Genomic DNA, 16,112 nt, shown 5'->3' with positions numbered 1-16,112 from the left:
AGTACAGCATACAAAAAAGTCTGCACTCTTTTCAGTAATTATTTCAATAATTCAGAAGACATGAATGGCATTTAAGGGAATTACCGTATATACTCGCCTATAAGTTGGATTTTTGGGAGTTAAACTTTGGTCCAAAATTGTATGTTCGACTTACAGGCGAGTTATAAAAAGATAGGTATTTTAGAAGGTCAATCCCTCTAATATAAGCTTCAAAAATACAACCGACTTATAGGAGAGTATATACGGTATTAGACATTTGTCTGTCATTGCTGGCTTTTTTTACAGTGAATTCTGATACACTTATATCTAATTAAAAATACTTCTTCAGTAAGCCCTGCTTTGTGTTTTTCTTAGGACATGCTAAGAGTACACTTCCACTAATTAATACTGCTTATACAAAGCTTGCCTCTCAGTAACCTACATTTACAACTTTTTATTCTTATATTAAATATTCATCCACAAGTAAGTTTTATTACTATTTAAGGTTAAAGAAACTTAAGTTGCTTGACTGGTTGTGACAAGTTTAAACACTGACAAACTGGAATTCAATTTCAAGGGAGAAAAGTCATGTACCTTTCAGTTTAAAAATAGCTTATAACAAAATTTGTATATTGAAGATTGGTATTTAAACTGGGTCACAATAGTCATCTTAACCATAATATTTGTGATCTTTTACATCTATCTGCTGTATTCAACAGCTTTCGAAAATAAACCAACACTTATAATATGGTTACCTTTCCCTCCCTCCCCCTCCCAAAAACCCCATAAGCTCTAATTCTAGCTTTTTCCAAAGAATTCCAGCTGATGTCCATTATTTCATTACAGAGCAGACAATTCTTGTAAAATACCACTGATATAATTTAAATCAACAAGTGACACTGGTTCTAATTTATGTGAAACACTCTAAACATGTCATAAAATAACAGAATATCCATCTATTCTAGTAAAACTGCATGGTACCAGTATGTGTGAAATACTCTAACAACAGGCTTTAAACATAGACTACGCACCCAGTGACATGGGCAGCAGGCTGTAGTTAAACTGGTCATGGTCACCAATGTGTATGATGTTATACACACTCTTCCCAATCAGATCATCCTAAAAAAGACAGTAATAAATGTAACAGCATTACATACAAAAAATATAAAAAGACATAGTAATAAATGTAACAGCATTACATACAAAATAAAAAGACACAGTAATAAATGTAATAGCATTACATACAAAAATAAAAAGACACAGTACTAAATGTAACAGCATTACATACAAAAAATTAAAAACACACAGTAATAAATGTAACAGCATTACATACAAAATTAAAAAACACAGTACTAAATGTAACAGCATTACATACAAAAAAATAAAAAGACACAGTAATAAATGTAACAGCATTACATACAAAAACAGATCTGGTTATAAATGTAACATTAACAAATATTTACAGCAATATTTGTGGAAATGAATTCATAATTACTATTTTCACCAAATTAAGCATCCAAGGTGATTAGAAAATGATAAAAGTGTGTGTATATATGATGTATGTACTGTACTTCTGTTTGTGTTGGGGTACTATAGATGTATGCATGTAAAGTATACATAATTCTGCTGACTTGGAGGAAAGTTTACATTTACATACATTATAAAGTTTAGAAAGGTATTCTTCTCTGGATGATAGATGAAACAATTGTTCAATCTGAATAGATCTATTTTCAAAAATACCTGAGTTTTTAAAGTCCTAGATAGGGGCACATATTCCATTCACAATGAAAATGATGGATGAGGGATGGATATTTACCCGAGCAAATATGGTACCCCTTCCATGTGCCTATTAGGGAAGGACTTGTTAATATTTCAAAATTTTATGATATCAATTTTAATGCATTCATAAGAAAGAAAATATGATTGTATCACAATGCACCAATTTCTTTGAAATTTGTAAAAATACCAAAGACATTCTGCTGACTGTACTGTTAAGGGGTTTTGATTTGTGTGAAAACTTGATGCATGAGTAAATTAAGTTGCATTTTACATAAAATATTAATAATTTCAGTATTAAGCTATTAAACCAGCATGTACTTCACTTCATTTCTTTCTTTTTAAAACTATCCCTTGAGGCAAATTAAGTTTAAGAACCTTTTTTTTTAAATTAACAATCAAATTTGGAAAAGTAATTTTTTTTTCTAAATAATACATCCAACGGTCTGGAACAAAAATTTAAAGTAACTTGAGTTAAATAAAGCCTACTGAGAAAAAAATACTCATTGCATCTAATTTCCTACGGAAATGTTGATTTTGTTCTTTTTTCCAATACCATTTGACATGCTTTAGTAATTCATACTTTCAAAAGCAATATGAATTAACTTTCAATTTAAATTATTTTTTAATGTAACCAGCTTTTTTTCGGGGGGAGGGGGGGGGGGGGCAAAAAACTGCATTTCTTTTGTTGAAATCATGAAAATTAATGACTACTTAAACTTTAAACAAAATAGCTTGGCTCCTAATTCTTAGTTTTCAAACACATATCTCAAAATAGAAGTAAGTGACCTTATAGTTACCTTTTGTACACTAATATTGTACTGACATAGTTTTATATACATTTTTTTAGTTAATCTTTTTGGAATACATTTATGGTATGTGATAATTGCTTTTTCATAATAATCCAGGTCAGCAGACTGGAGCATACTGATACACAAATAGTATGCTATGTTATATAGGTTTTTCATAAACCTCACATTTTCCAACATACAAACTTATATTTCATTTGTCTATGCAAGTCTAAATGTAACCAGAAGTCTCTGATAAGACTGTAGCACTACTGGTTTGTACTTAAAGGAGAGGAAGATAAAAGTAGCACTTGCATTTAAAACTTCACAACAGCAATAAATAGAATAATGATCCTTGGGTTAGTCTACTTTTGTGCCAAGATTTATTGCAATCAGACTAATGATGTTGAAGGAATAGCTTTTTGAAAGAATTTCACAGAAATTTCTATTTTTAGTAACCAATGATGGCAAGATTTTTTTTCTCTTCTTTTTTTGCTGGAAATGAAGTTTGACTGTAATACTGTAAATGTACTTAAATTAGTGAATTCAAAATTTAGCTCAATCTTCCTCATTAACTGATAAGTGCAACTTAGCACAATGTAGGCAGAGCCTCTAAATGTATTTGATCTAATCATATATTAAAGTCTACTTAAACAGCAGACAAAAAGAGGGTGAAAGGCGCTAAAATATGATTACCACTAAAATAACATACATTTCAGTATTTCCTAGAACTTAAGTAGGTCAGAAAAGTAGGTTTAGCATTCAGGTACATTTTTTCTTTAAGTGCAAGCCCTCTAGTTTCCTCAAGAGATTTAAAACTGCTTATGATTTAATATGATTTTTGAAAAACTGAGAATTAAAAGGGAACTGGGGTACCATGAATTTTTTAACTTTTTGTAGAAGGCTTGCTGCTCATTATAATCATGTAAACGACTGCCTTATACATGTGACTGGCCATGAGTAATGAATATAAGATTTTCAAAGATGTTATATATGTAACATAATAAATGATCCCCACCCATGGGCACCTGGGCCATGAATTTCATTTTTGGTATAGGGCCAATACTTAAAAATTCTTATTATAATCACACAAACAGTCTGATGAATTTGTCTGGTGGATTTTTGAAGATGGCATCAATTTTTACAGTGTTGGACATATCCCTCATACCCCTGGGTAGGAAACACTATAAAACTTCAAAAGTTTTTTTTCCTTTCTCCCAGAGATGCTTTATATGAAAATTGGTTCAGTCATTTCAGAGAACCTGAAAATGTTCAATGATTTATTTGCTTTTTCCCTATATAATTCCCATGTAAAAGTTTGATCTCCTATTGTGAATAACTTAGGTTACCTAAAAATGTTTCAGTGTGTGCATTATGATTGAACTTGTCTACGAAAGTATTATCTAGCAAACTAATTTCATGTGAGAGAGAGAGAGAGAGAGAGAGAGAGTTTCCTGATCTTATAGTATATTTCCTATGCCTCATTTTTCATGAGATACACAATGTGAAGATACAAAATTAATTTCCTTCAGATGATTTTAATTTAAGATCTTTATGTTGTACGAACTAAACAATTACAAAAAATCTGCAACAACCAATAAAACCTTACAATGTTACGTATAACATACCTCTGATGTTTTTGTGACCACCATTATAAATCCTCACAATAACTCTCATACTATAAATTCCCATTCAATTACAACTGGACACAAATGATAGTGCATACAACAAAAACTTTGAAACTACTTCATTTATCTAATGCCTTGAGAAAATATACTGCAATGAAAAAGGAATGAACAGATCGTAACACCAAACAACATCAGAGAGCAAGAACCTGCGTAGAAAACTAGATATGTACACTGGTATTGATTGTGCCTAGCTTCTCTGAATCATACGAGTGTTATCCTTCACAACAGAAATATATATGTATACATCTCTCTCTATCCATATATTTATACATTGTTTTTATCAGTGTTGGAGACAAAGCACTCTCTCATTAAACCTGGTACTCTAATCAATTTTTTTTTCTTTCAACTAGCTCTAAGGCTTCTAGTGATAGATAGCCAGACTATACATGTAATTTGCAGCAAAAAGCTATCTCATAAATTTAGGTTACTGGGTCACTAGGTAAATGCACTCCACCAGTGGCAAGTTTCTCTTGATTGGCTGGTGTTTAATTAATCTAGTCACTTTATATGTCATACCTATACATGCCAAAGCACCCCAGGTAGAGGAAATGTTGATTATTTAAATATAACTGGACTTTATAAATAAATAATTCACTGAAAAATTATATCTTCTACTATACCAATTTATATATTTCTTTGTAAATGAATTCTTGAGGAATGGAAATAAAGTTGTTTACTTTCACTGAAAACACAATTTCTAAACTCAGTTTCAATATGAATCAACACAAAATTAGAATAATATGTAGTGAACTGGGACAGGTATGTTAACTATTAATTTGTATTGTGAGCCAAGTATGGCAGCAATTAAACATACAGATGGACATGTGGTTATATACCAGTGCAGGTGTGAAAAATGAGGTATATTAGAGCTATCAACTGGTCATATTTATTGTCAGATATGACACATAAATGTTACAACCAAGCACAGTAATGGATGTTCATCCCACAAGCAAGAAACCATGAATTCATAAAATTAGCATTGATATTCATTTGGCTTAAAAATTCAAAGTGAAAATTCATTGAGTAGCAATACAGTTTGTCTCTAAATAAGAAAGAGATTTTTTTTTCACTTTGAAATGAATCATTACAAATTTGTTCCATAGAATTTTCAAAGAAGTCAGAGCCTGTTCAAAACATTCCAATATTTACATTTTAACATTTGTCTGTACCTAGTAAATATAAAGCATGAATATTTTGACTAAAAGTGTCACATCTGTGTTACAATGCAATTTTTTTTTACTTCCAGGGAATGTGTGGGGGTATTCCTGTGTTGTACTGTATGTTCTAATTTACAGGAAGTGTGAGTGTGTATTACCCGTGTTGTACTGTATGTTCTATATACAGGAAGTGTGGGTGTATATTTACCTGTGTATTACTGCATGTTCTAATTTACAGGAAGTGTGGGTGTATATTTACCTGTGTTGTACTGTATGTTCTAATATAAAGGAAGTGTGGTGTGTATTACCAGTGTTGTACTGTATGTTCTAATATACAGGAAGTGTGGTTGTGTATTTACCTGTGTTGTATTGTATGTTCTAATATACAGGAAGTGTGGTTGTGTATTTACCTGTGTTGTATTGTATGTTCTAATATACAGGAAGTGTGGGTGTGTATTTACCTGTGTTGTACTGTATGTTCTAATATACAGGAAGTGTGGGTGTGTATTTACCAGTGTTGTACTGTATGTTCTAATATACAGGAAGTGTGGGTGTATATTTACCTTTGTTGTATTGTATGTTCTAATATACAGGAAGTGTGGTGTGTATTACCAGTGTTGTACTGTATGTTCTAATATACAGGAAGTGTGGGTGTGTATTTACCTGTGTTGTACTGTATGTTCTAATATACAGGAAGTGTGGGTGTGTATTTACCTGTGTTGTATTGTATGTTCTAATATACAGGAAGTGTGGGTGTGTATTTACCTGTGTTGTACTGTATGTTCTAATATACAGGAAGTGTGGGTGTGTATTTACCTGTGTTGTACTGTATGTTCTAACATACAAGAAATGTGAGCTTGTATTTACCTGAGTATACTGTAAGTACTCGGTGATATTATCAGACACAAACTCTATCTTCCCTTGACTGTTCACAACAAAAAGAAAACCATCTAAAGCCTGAAAGAAAGAAAAAAGCATTTTTATCAGCAATTCCAAAGTATTATATTCCATAAGTCACTTAAGTTCACAAAATATCTATTTAAGGTAGTTATAAAAGAGAGCAAAGAGATTTTTCTCTCTCTTATAAAGAAAGTAAAATACTTTCAAAATGCAGAAAATGTTCTGGTGCATAATTTTGGGGGAAAAAATCAATCGTCGATTTTTCTTAAAATAGGGATTTTGAATCCCATAGTGAGCTAATATGTATATAATAAGAGATATACAAAAGGAAGGAGACAGAAAAAGCATGATGTTCAATCTTTGGTTCTTGAGAGAGCAAATTCTACACACTTGAAATCTTCATTAAACAGTAATGCAAGGATACTGTCTGACCTTGGGTTTAAGACATTCAGTGTATGATTGGAGGGTTGAAACCTCAGACACACCTACAACAAAAAGTGGACCTATGGGTGGGACTAATACCCAACTTTGTGTGCTTCTTATATGAGTGATCTCAGCAGAGTGCTACTGTATACAGGGAAATTTTCGCCTCTATTTTATTTTCGCCCCTTTCGCCCTACCCTCATCTGGGCGAATTTAAAACGGGGCAAAATTGTTTGCAAGTGTGAAAGGGCAAAAATAAAATGGGGCGAAAATAACCCTGTATACAGTATACACATTTGCCAAAGCATAAACTGCTACTTTGCTAGATTGTAAATGCTGATTTTGTGAATTCTGCTATAGGTGGATTTAGCTCATGTATAATTTTACTACAATTAAGCTTAACACTGTGGAACGTGCCGTTGCAGAATATGACAGAGCACCTCCAATATGACGAATTGACCTGTATTTGTTGAAATGATAAATTTGCAAGTATCTGCATGAGTACAGGCTCTATAGAGGGTAATGGAGAGAAGACACCTCACTTTGAAAGGTAAAGGCCATGGGTCCAGCAGATACTTGATGTAATAACTTTAATGTGACTTAAAAAAGGGCTGCTGTCAACAGACTGAACAGATATTATTATGAATGAACTTGCTGACTAGGTAAGGATACTCTAGAGCTCCTACTGCAGAGAAACAGAGAAGCATATACCTTAGCTAGAACAACTGAGGCCTAATAGAAACCTACTGATATATATTCATTTAGTAGTTCTTCTAAGACAAAACAAGCTACCTTTCCGAGCAAGGTACACAGACTGAATATGGTGGCTTCTGGGTTCTATAAAGTGTTACAATTGGAGAGAACTTAAAATACATGCCTCAAGAAGAAAACAGAGCTTTGTTAAGGATAACTGAAGGAAAACTCCCTTAAACATGTCTTACAATGGGAGGAATTTTTCAACTTTATTGAAGTCAAGATTTCATAACGGGTGTGGCAAAGGACTTTATTTTGGAGAAGTGATGGATGAACAGAATATCAATGAGATCATCAGATGTATGAACCAAACTGAGGGTACCAGTAAACAGAATCTTACCTTTAGGAGCAGAGGACCCAGGACCTAGGACTTAGTTTGGTTTGTTGTAGCAGTAAACAAAACCTAACCTCGAGCACCAGAGGACCAAGGACTTCAGTTGGGTTGTTGTAGCTGTAAACAAAATCTTACCTCAAGTAGCAGAGGACCAAGGACTTCAGTTGGGAGGACTGAGGGCTTGCTTGAGGACACCTGGCTTTGCTGAACTGCGTCTGATGAAGCTTTCTCTACAAACACAAAAAACATCCATGTATTTTGAGTAACTGAGCGAAAACAAAAATTATTGTCTTGAATAGTGATCTGACTATGTATGTTAAAATTAATGAAAATGATCAATAAAATTTACACCCACAAAGTGAAATGCTAAATAATCATCAACAAGTTTAAAAACATACAATTCATCGACCGTTAATAATATAATGACATCCGTGGCATATATCAAGAAATTACATGGAGGAAAACATGTAAAACACAGATGTCATGGCAACATAAGTCAGTTCAAGTTTTTTTTTTATGGGGGTAGGGGTGTTTATTTTTTTGGAGACGATTACCAATTCTCATCAGTAACAAATGCAAGATTTAACATGTGTTCCTTAATGAGGTTTATCACCCTCATGACACCTAAAGTAGATACTTAATCATATTTTCATTTTTAAAAAACTTTTTTCCCACATTCAAATACGCATAATAAGTTGAAATGTGCTGAAAGACCTATTTTTTAAATTGACCTGGAATGTTTTTGAAATGTTGTTTTGAAGTATATACTGTGATATCTTTTATTACTTGTCTTTATAGAGGGAGGATTGTAAATGAGATTAAGATGCTATATTTCTTTGATGCTGCAGGCTGCTCATTGGTAGCAGTTCATGAGAGAATGAACTTTAAAAAAGTTTCCAGAAAAAATCTGACTGATAGAGGAAAAAATTCTTATGCCAATATGAAGGTATAACAATTTCACTTAAACATGTTAAATGGTTATTGACAAAACACTAGCAGAAATGCAAATAAGTTCAGTATTCTTAGCTGTGAAAAGAAAAAAAAAATGACAAATTTATGATTTCTGGTACATGGTTAAGCTATTAATCACTACAATTATTTGTGATGGCCAAACATACTTTTCTCTTTCAAAGGAGTATGCGTTATGTCTAAGAACTCTACCCCTTATCTCTATTTCAACTTAATACATTAACCAATGTTCCGACTGGAAAAAGTTGTGACATCATGGCTCCATGATAAGTTTTTTTTTACCTATATTAATTTCTTGGTAGTATAACAAATCATGCTATCTGTCAATATCCACAGGAAGTATGGAGCAGTAAATCTGATTCAACAAGCACCCTGCATTATCAATACAAGGAGCTAAATCCTTTACCATGCCTCATTATCTTTTTTTGTGTACAAAACAGCCCATTATTTAATCAATATGCAAGCTTTTACACTTTGGAATTGAAGTTATCTTTATTTCAATCAGCCTTAATCAATATTTGACTTGGTGCAAACCCTAGCCATACTTCATCTGTTTATCATCTGAAATACAAATACTCATTGAAGTGTGCAAACTTATAGGGGAAGGTAGAACATTATAATCCGCTGCTTTATATCACAATTACCAACACAGTCTGCAAGACCTTTTTTAACTTCCGATCTCAAGATATTTTTCATCTGCTAAAGAAGCATATAATTTGCATGATGCTAAATTATAGACAAAAGTTGTTTTAATTAACGATTGGCAAAAACTACTTTTGTGGAAATAAATGAATTTTTTTTATTAATTTGGTTGATGACATTTTCTTGCCAACGACTGAAAATTCATGGCCTAATTTTACTGACTTAACATTCTGATCTTTTACGCAGACAGCCAAAGGTCAGTCTCTCTTCAGCTGACATACATATTCAGTATATGGTACACTAAATTCTATTTAAACTATAAGTCACTGCACCGAATGCTTTCTAGAATGATGGATTCCTGCCTTCTAGATTTATCAGGTGTGTAACAGAAGCAGGCTTGTTCTGCTGTTATGAATCTTCCGTTATACAGCACAATCAGCCTTGTAACACTGACAAAAACACACCAAATGTGTATTACCCTCAGAGCTGCAAGATACACTTTAATGTAACAACATTTACAACATAAAGCCTTAATGTTTATTTCATCTAGGAGCCGGCAGAGTGTTTGCTTTCAAACACAACAAAATCAATGTCTTTTTTGTAAGGTGAGATATAACAGCCATAATTTCATGCCCTCCAGGTGCTGCCATCTTCCTGCAACAATCAAGGGCATTAACTCTTTATCATTAGGGATAACCTAAATGCCTCAATGAGATGACTAAGCAATTTTGGAAAATGGATGCCACCTGTAATTACAACAAATCATGGTCTCAGAAATTCAGGTCACTGTGTTTTAACCAAAGAGATCACCTTGGCACTAGCAGCAATATGAAGAACAGCTTTTTCCTTCATACCAAGGACATGAACTAGCTTACACATAAAATAAAGAATGATTCAGAAATTCAAAAGGAAATTTGTTACTAGGTTATTATTTCATTGGCCTCTGTACATGTAACTTTCTTTTTGTTTTTAGCCATATTTAGAGATGACCACAAAACAGACCTACATTGATTTGTGGAGTCCAGAGAACTGTTTCAAAAAATGCAAGAAATGTCTTCTTACAGTAATATATATCTTCCGTGACATAACAACATTTTCCTATTAAAATGCATGCCTATAGCTATTCCATGGATAACCAGTGTAGAAGTTTGAAATGGTGCATATGCTGAAACATTACATTCTGCAGTGCTCTGCCTGAGCATGATTCCATGAAGCCCAACTGTTTTTTAATTATGCTAATTTTTTAAATAAATTTTTATCAATTATTTCTGAACTTTTTTTTTATATCATTTTTTTTCTCAAATACATAAATCATAATGCATGTTTAAAAGACTCCAATCCAATCCTCCACACCTCTCTTCCACAATTATCAAATCACCTTATGCCATATCCACACAAAAGCCTATCTAATCTGAATGCTTCAGAACTATATAGAAGTGGTAATTCAAGAAAATTCTGGTATAAAGCAGTTTTGAGCAACAGTGTCACAACTTACACTGGACACCAAAATGTACTTGAATTGTCTGATTTCATGAAAGGCTAGCTTTCTACTAGTGAAGACTAGCTAACCCCGCTCACACTAATTTAACTTTTTTCAAGCTGTTTTATATTTAATGTTTCCCAATTCAGCCAATTTATTTTGTTATGTGTACTACCAAAAACAAATCTTGGTAAAACTTACTGCTGTTTTATTTTGTTGAACCTTTTTACTGACTGTGACTCGACTAACTTGTTTAATCTGGATGTTGTGTATTCCGAAATCTTGCCTAATAATGATGTAAACTTCAAGTCCCTTTCATATGTTTTTCTAATCCAGAATGTTGTCTAATCTGGCCAAATCTCTATGGAACTAGTGATGTCTGGATTAGACAAGTTTTACTGTACAAACTTTCTACTGATGCTGATTAGTAATCAAAAGCCTTATCTTTAATAGTTTCATTTTTATGCTTTCCACTTTCTGACATCTTATTATGTATATGCTTTCTACTAACCATGCTTACAAATCATTTAGTTGCATGATTTAGTTTGAACTGTCTTCAAAACAAATAATACATAAAACTAACTTGAGCTTACTGTTGTTTAATTTTGGTATAGCTTTCTACTATGAGCCATTTGATTTGTTAAAGATTTATATGGGCACTGCACACACACGTTTGCTTAATTTGCTCTAAGCTCTCTACTTTTAGCCATCTAGCTTTATAATGACACTGGCTACAAACCTTGTTTTAGTTAAGCTTTATAACGACACTGACTAAAAACTTTGTTTTAATAAGACTTTATAATGACACTGACTACAAACTTTGTTTTAATAAGGCTTTATAATGACACTGACTACAAACTTTGTTTTAATAAGGCTTTATAATGACACTGACTACAAACTTTGTTTTAGTTAGGCTTTATAATGACACTGACTACAAACTTTGTTTTAATAAGGCTTTATAATGACACTGACTACAAACCTTGCTTTAGTTAAGCTTTATAATGACACTGACTACAAACTTTGTTTTAATAAGGCTTTATAATGACACTGACTACAAACTTTGTTTTACTTAGGCTTTATAATGACACTGACTACAAACCTTGCTTTATTAAAACTTTACAATGACATGACTACAAACCTTGTTTTAGTTAAGCTTAATAGTGAGCACAGCCAGCTCAATAGACTAACGTATAAGAACAGAGAAAATGACACTTGTTGCTTAAAACTGCCTTATACCAGAATTTTCTTGCATTACCAATTCTATATAGTTCTGAAGCAGAAAAACCATCCCAGAATTCCTTTGCTACCAGGATTCCATGCGATAATGGTGAATAAAAAGTCCAACAGTTATCATGTATTAAGTTCTTGCAGAGAGCTTAAACAAAACAAAAAATAATTTCATCTACTCTACAAACAAAAAATAATTGCATCTACTCTACAATGCCTTTCATTACAAAATTGCAAATGGCCTATTTAGACTCCGTTACAGAAATACAACTTACATACAACGTCATATGACATCACAGACTAGATGTCTCGTGTGGTTTAAAGTTTGAAGAGGCAGCAGCTAGATCAAAATTTAAAGTGTAAGCTATGTAAAGGGGTTTTTTATGGTATACAACTGCACTTGCCTCAACAGTGGCACCATAAAACAAATAAATGGCATTGACTACAAACCTTGTTTTAGTTAAGCTTTGTAATGACATTGACCACAAACCTTGTTTTAGTTAAGCTTTGCAATGACACTGACTACAAACCTTGTTTTAGTTAAGTAATGACATTGAATACAACACTGTTTTGAGTTATTAGATTTTGTTCAAGCTTTGTAATGACACTGACTACAAACCTTGTTTGAGTTGTTTGATTTTGTTTAAGCTTTCCTGTAATATAGCACTCTTCTCGGGCTTCACAGAGAGGGCGCTCATATCCGTCACGCTCGCCGAGATCAGCTCTGCCAACTCCTCAAAATAGGCGTTTTCCTGGTCACGCCTGCGACGCTCATGTAGACACTTGCTTCTAAAAAGAAAGAGTAAATTGTTGCATCAGCATATATTGTTAAACACTTTACAGTGGGAAATTCAGAAAAAGTTTGAAGTTGATTATTGCAAGATTTGATCATCAGAATTCTGTTTGCTTGGAATCTTTCCTGTGTAGTTATTTCTGTTATAATACAATTTCAACCAGAAACCAGTTAATATAATATTATAATAATGAATAAAATTTGTAACAAAACTATTACTTTTTTCCCAATAATACCCTGAACAAGAATTTTTTTTTTGATAAATGGATTATAAAATTTGGCCTTCCCGACCCTTCAATTCCCAATTAATATTCATTGTTGCAAAGAGTAAAGAATTAGTCAAGTTATTTATATATATATATCGAGAGAAAAAAATATTCTCATTTTTGTACAGCATGCCCCTGATTTATCATCAGCAAAAATGAAAAATAACTGATAATCTAATGATAAGTAATACAGAAAATTATAGAAGATGAATTTGTTTTCCTCCTGTCAGTATAGAGGTTTCAAGATTTGGCTGAAAAATATATCTATATGCTTTTAAGAACTGACATTAAACACGACCTGAAATTCAGAGAGATATGTCATGACGAAAAATTTACTTCTAGTCAACCTGACCTCAACCATTTTCAGCAAGGTACACATTTTATTTTATTTTTTTTTTTTTTTATAAATATTACTCAGAAACTGTCATGATACTTTCTGTTATCTGAGAATCAGCTCACAAGTTTGACAGCATGATTAAAAAAAATCTTATCTGATTCCCTGGATATTTACTGATAATTTAAGGACCCTCTATACACCAGTGCAAAATGTTTTTTGGACATTGAGAAAATTATATTGAATAAAGTTGTAAATATTAAGCTTATCAATTTAATTTTCAATATATGGTACGTGGCGTTTACCTCCAGGAAAAATATTCTCAGACAATCAAGTATCAATGAACATAAATCACTATTGTTTACTTCCATGGAGAAAATACATGCAATTAAAGTGTTCAATTAATTTATCTTGGCTATTTAAAATGTTATGAATGCTTGAACTGGTTACAAATTAAGTAATATACTGTAAATTTCAATTTATTGGAATTTAGATCTAAGGGCAGATCACTCTAACTGCAGAAAAATACCATAGAATCAGAACTCTTTAGTGTGCAGTGTAGAGAGGGTTCTTAATATCATATGAACATAAAATGCAAGATACTCAAAATATGAAAAACATCTTACTAGAAATAAGCATTTTAAAGTGTTCAATATCAGACATATTCTAAAATGAGAGAATTAATCAAGCAATGTAGTTCAAGTCTAAGGTACAAAACAGAACAAGCTGTTATCAAATAAAGTCTGATCCAGTCACAGCAAAAAATAACACAATGTCTAACAAGAGTCACAATAAAAAGTTCTGTCCACAAAGGAGTTTAAAGACCTGATTGAGATACATGCTGTAGGTAGAGATTTATCAGCTCTTGATCTCTGATAGGACATTTTACTGTCTGTGTGTGTTGGACACTTTGTCTGGAAAAGTTTCCTTACATGTATCCTTGAACTCTATGTCTCTTACTGATTTTATTCTCTTTATTGTGTCATTTGGGGAAAAAAAATTATCAAAGATCCAAGACAAATAATGCTGTGTATCACCAATGGAAATTGTCGGACCCAAAGCAAGAAATGTTACACTGTCTGCTAGCTTTTTCAGATTGGTAAAATTGATAAAGATAGCTAAAGTGATTCACAATGAATTTGATCAAAATGGTTAATTACATCTTTAACCCAGATGTTACATTAGTGCAGTTTACTTTAACCTGAAGAGAACTATGCATGGTTACACATGTAGGGATTGCAAATAAACCTGATATCAAGGTATATATAAAGAACTATGTCTATTTCTTAACAGTAGGATATATGAAGATGCATAATTCTCTTCCAGAATCAAATGACAACTCCAGCCAATGTTTTCCATGATAAAATTATTACAGAGATTAAGCCATAGCAAAACAATCCCATAATAAAAGGATTTTCCTGCTTGAGACGATTTGAGCTTCCTGCTAAAACCAAATCATCTAAAACATATTAATGAAAAATCACCGAATAATATCCCTGCACAGCAAATCGGCAAAAAAATATACAGCCTTGAGAAATTCATGGAGAGATAATTGATCTTAATTAAGCATTAACTTCAGCAGAGAGAGTATAAATGACTGGGTCTAATATCTATACCTTTTTCTCTGCCACACTATCGGACCCCTGGGGATAAAAATTATGCATCTATACATTGTTTCATTGCTTGCTTTGCAATTTGAGACTTAGAAATATGCATTGATTAAAGACCAAAATGTTAATAATGGTAAATGTCTCCTTTTTTTCGATAATGATGAAAACCTACAGGAAAAAATTTCTATGCCATCAGAGAAGGTCCAATTCTAATTCAACTTTTTACCACAGCTTCATCTCAGATAAAACTAGCAATGAATATGCTGCATATTTTCCTGTTAAAATATACATTCAGCCATGTTATACAATACTACAGAGAATACAATAGGCTCATTCAATCAGAGGGCTCTTATTTCCATATCACAATTTCTTCATTTACCTTGCCTCAGCAAATAATCAAGCACAAAGCACCTGGTCTGTATTAGTTTTAGACTTATGTTTTAACTTACACTCCCACTTATGATACATACACAAAACAAAACATTAAAATAAAAACATTAACAAGAGAGCATCCAGGCTTCCAGCAGAAGCAGCTGGCAAAGGTTGTGGCTGCTTCAACATAGAAGAAGAATATCAAATGTATGAGACAGGCAGCCACTAGCTGTGAGGAGTTTCTAAGTTAGACATTCCAACAACAGGAGTACACATATTTTTGTATTGCTTACAGAGAAGTAATCATTTCTGTCATGAACATTAAAGGGACTGTAGAGCCTTTGCAAGAACTGGGATAGTTTCATAATTGCATGTCACAATGTGGCAGATAGTACAGTATTTGTTTGTTTGTTTGTTTGTTTTCATGCTTAATTTACTGCTTTTTCCCCCCTGTCAAATGTCATCATACAAATAGGTGGACAAATAAATCACAGGGGAAAAAAATGTACTTGGAAAACTTCACTGCCAAGCATTACTTCAAAGTATGACATCAATTCACTGTTTTTATCCATAATTACAATATACATGTCACAGATTTATGAAGGAAAATGTTATGCATTT

At 32.6% G+C, this 16,112-nt stretch overlaps 1 protein-coding gene across 1 annotated transcript in view; it reads right to left on the bottom strand.

Moving 5' to 3' along the window:
* LOC133187911 (nuclear receptor coactivator 2-like) overlaps positions 1–16,112 on the bottom strand; it is a 67,477-nt gene that overhangs the window by 20,417 nt on the left and 30,948 nt on the right. Inside the window, exons 3-6 of the mRNA XM_061323311.1 lie at positions 12,736–12,905; positions 7,934–8,028; positions 6,256–6,345; positions 1,011–1,098 (exon numbers count right to left, since the gene is read on the bottom strand). Coding sequence (XP_061179295.1) covers positions 1,011–1,098; positions 6,256–6,345; positions 7,934–8,028; positions 12,736–12,905 — 443 coding nt within the window. The remainder of the gene's footprint in view (positions 1–1,010; positions 1,099–6,255; positions 6,346–7,933; positions 8,029–12,735; positions 12,906–16,112) is intronic.

The sequence above is a fragment of the Saccostrea echinata genome, unplaced genomic scaffold (genome assembly GCF_033153115.1).
Source record: "Saccostrea echinata isolate AGI-Se365-2 ecotype Australia unplaced genomic scaffold, CSIRO_AGI_Sech_v1 ptg000001l, whole genome shotgun sequence".
In the NCBI taxonomy this organism is placed as follows: Eukaryota; Metazoa; Mollusca; class Bivalvia; order Ostreida; family Ostreidae; genus Saccostrea; species Saccostrea echinata.
This window is presented reverse-complemented; position numbering and strand designations above follow the sequence as displayed.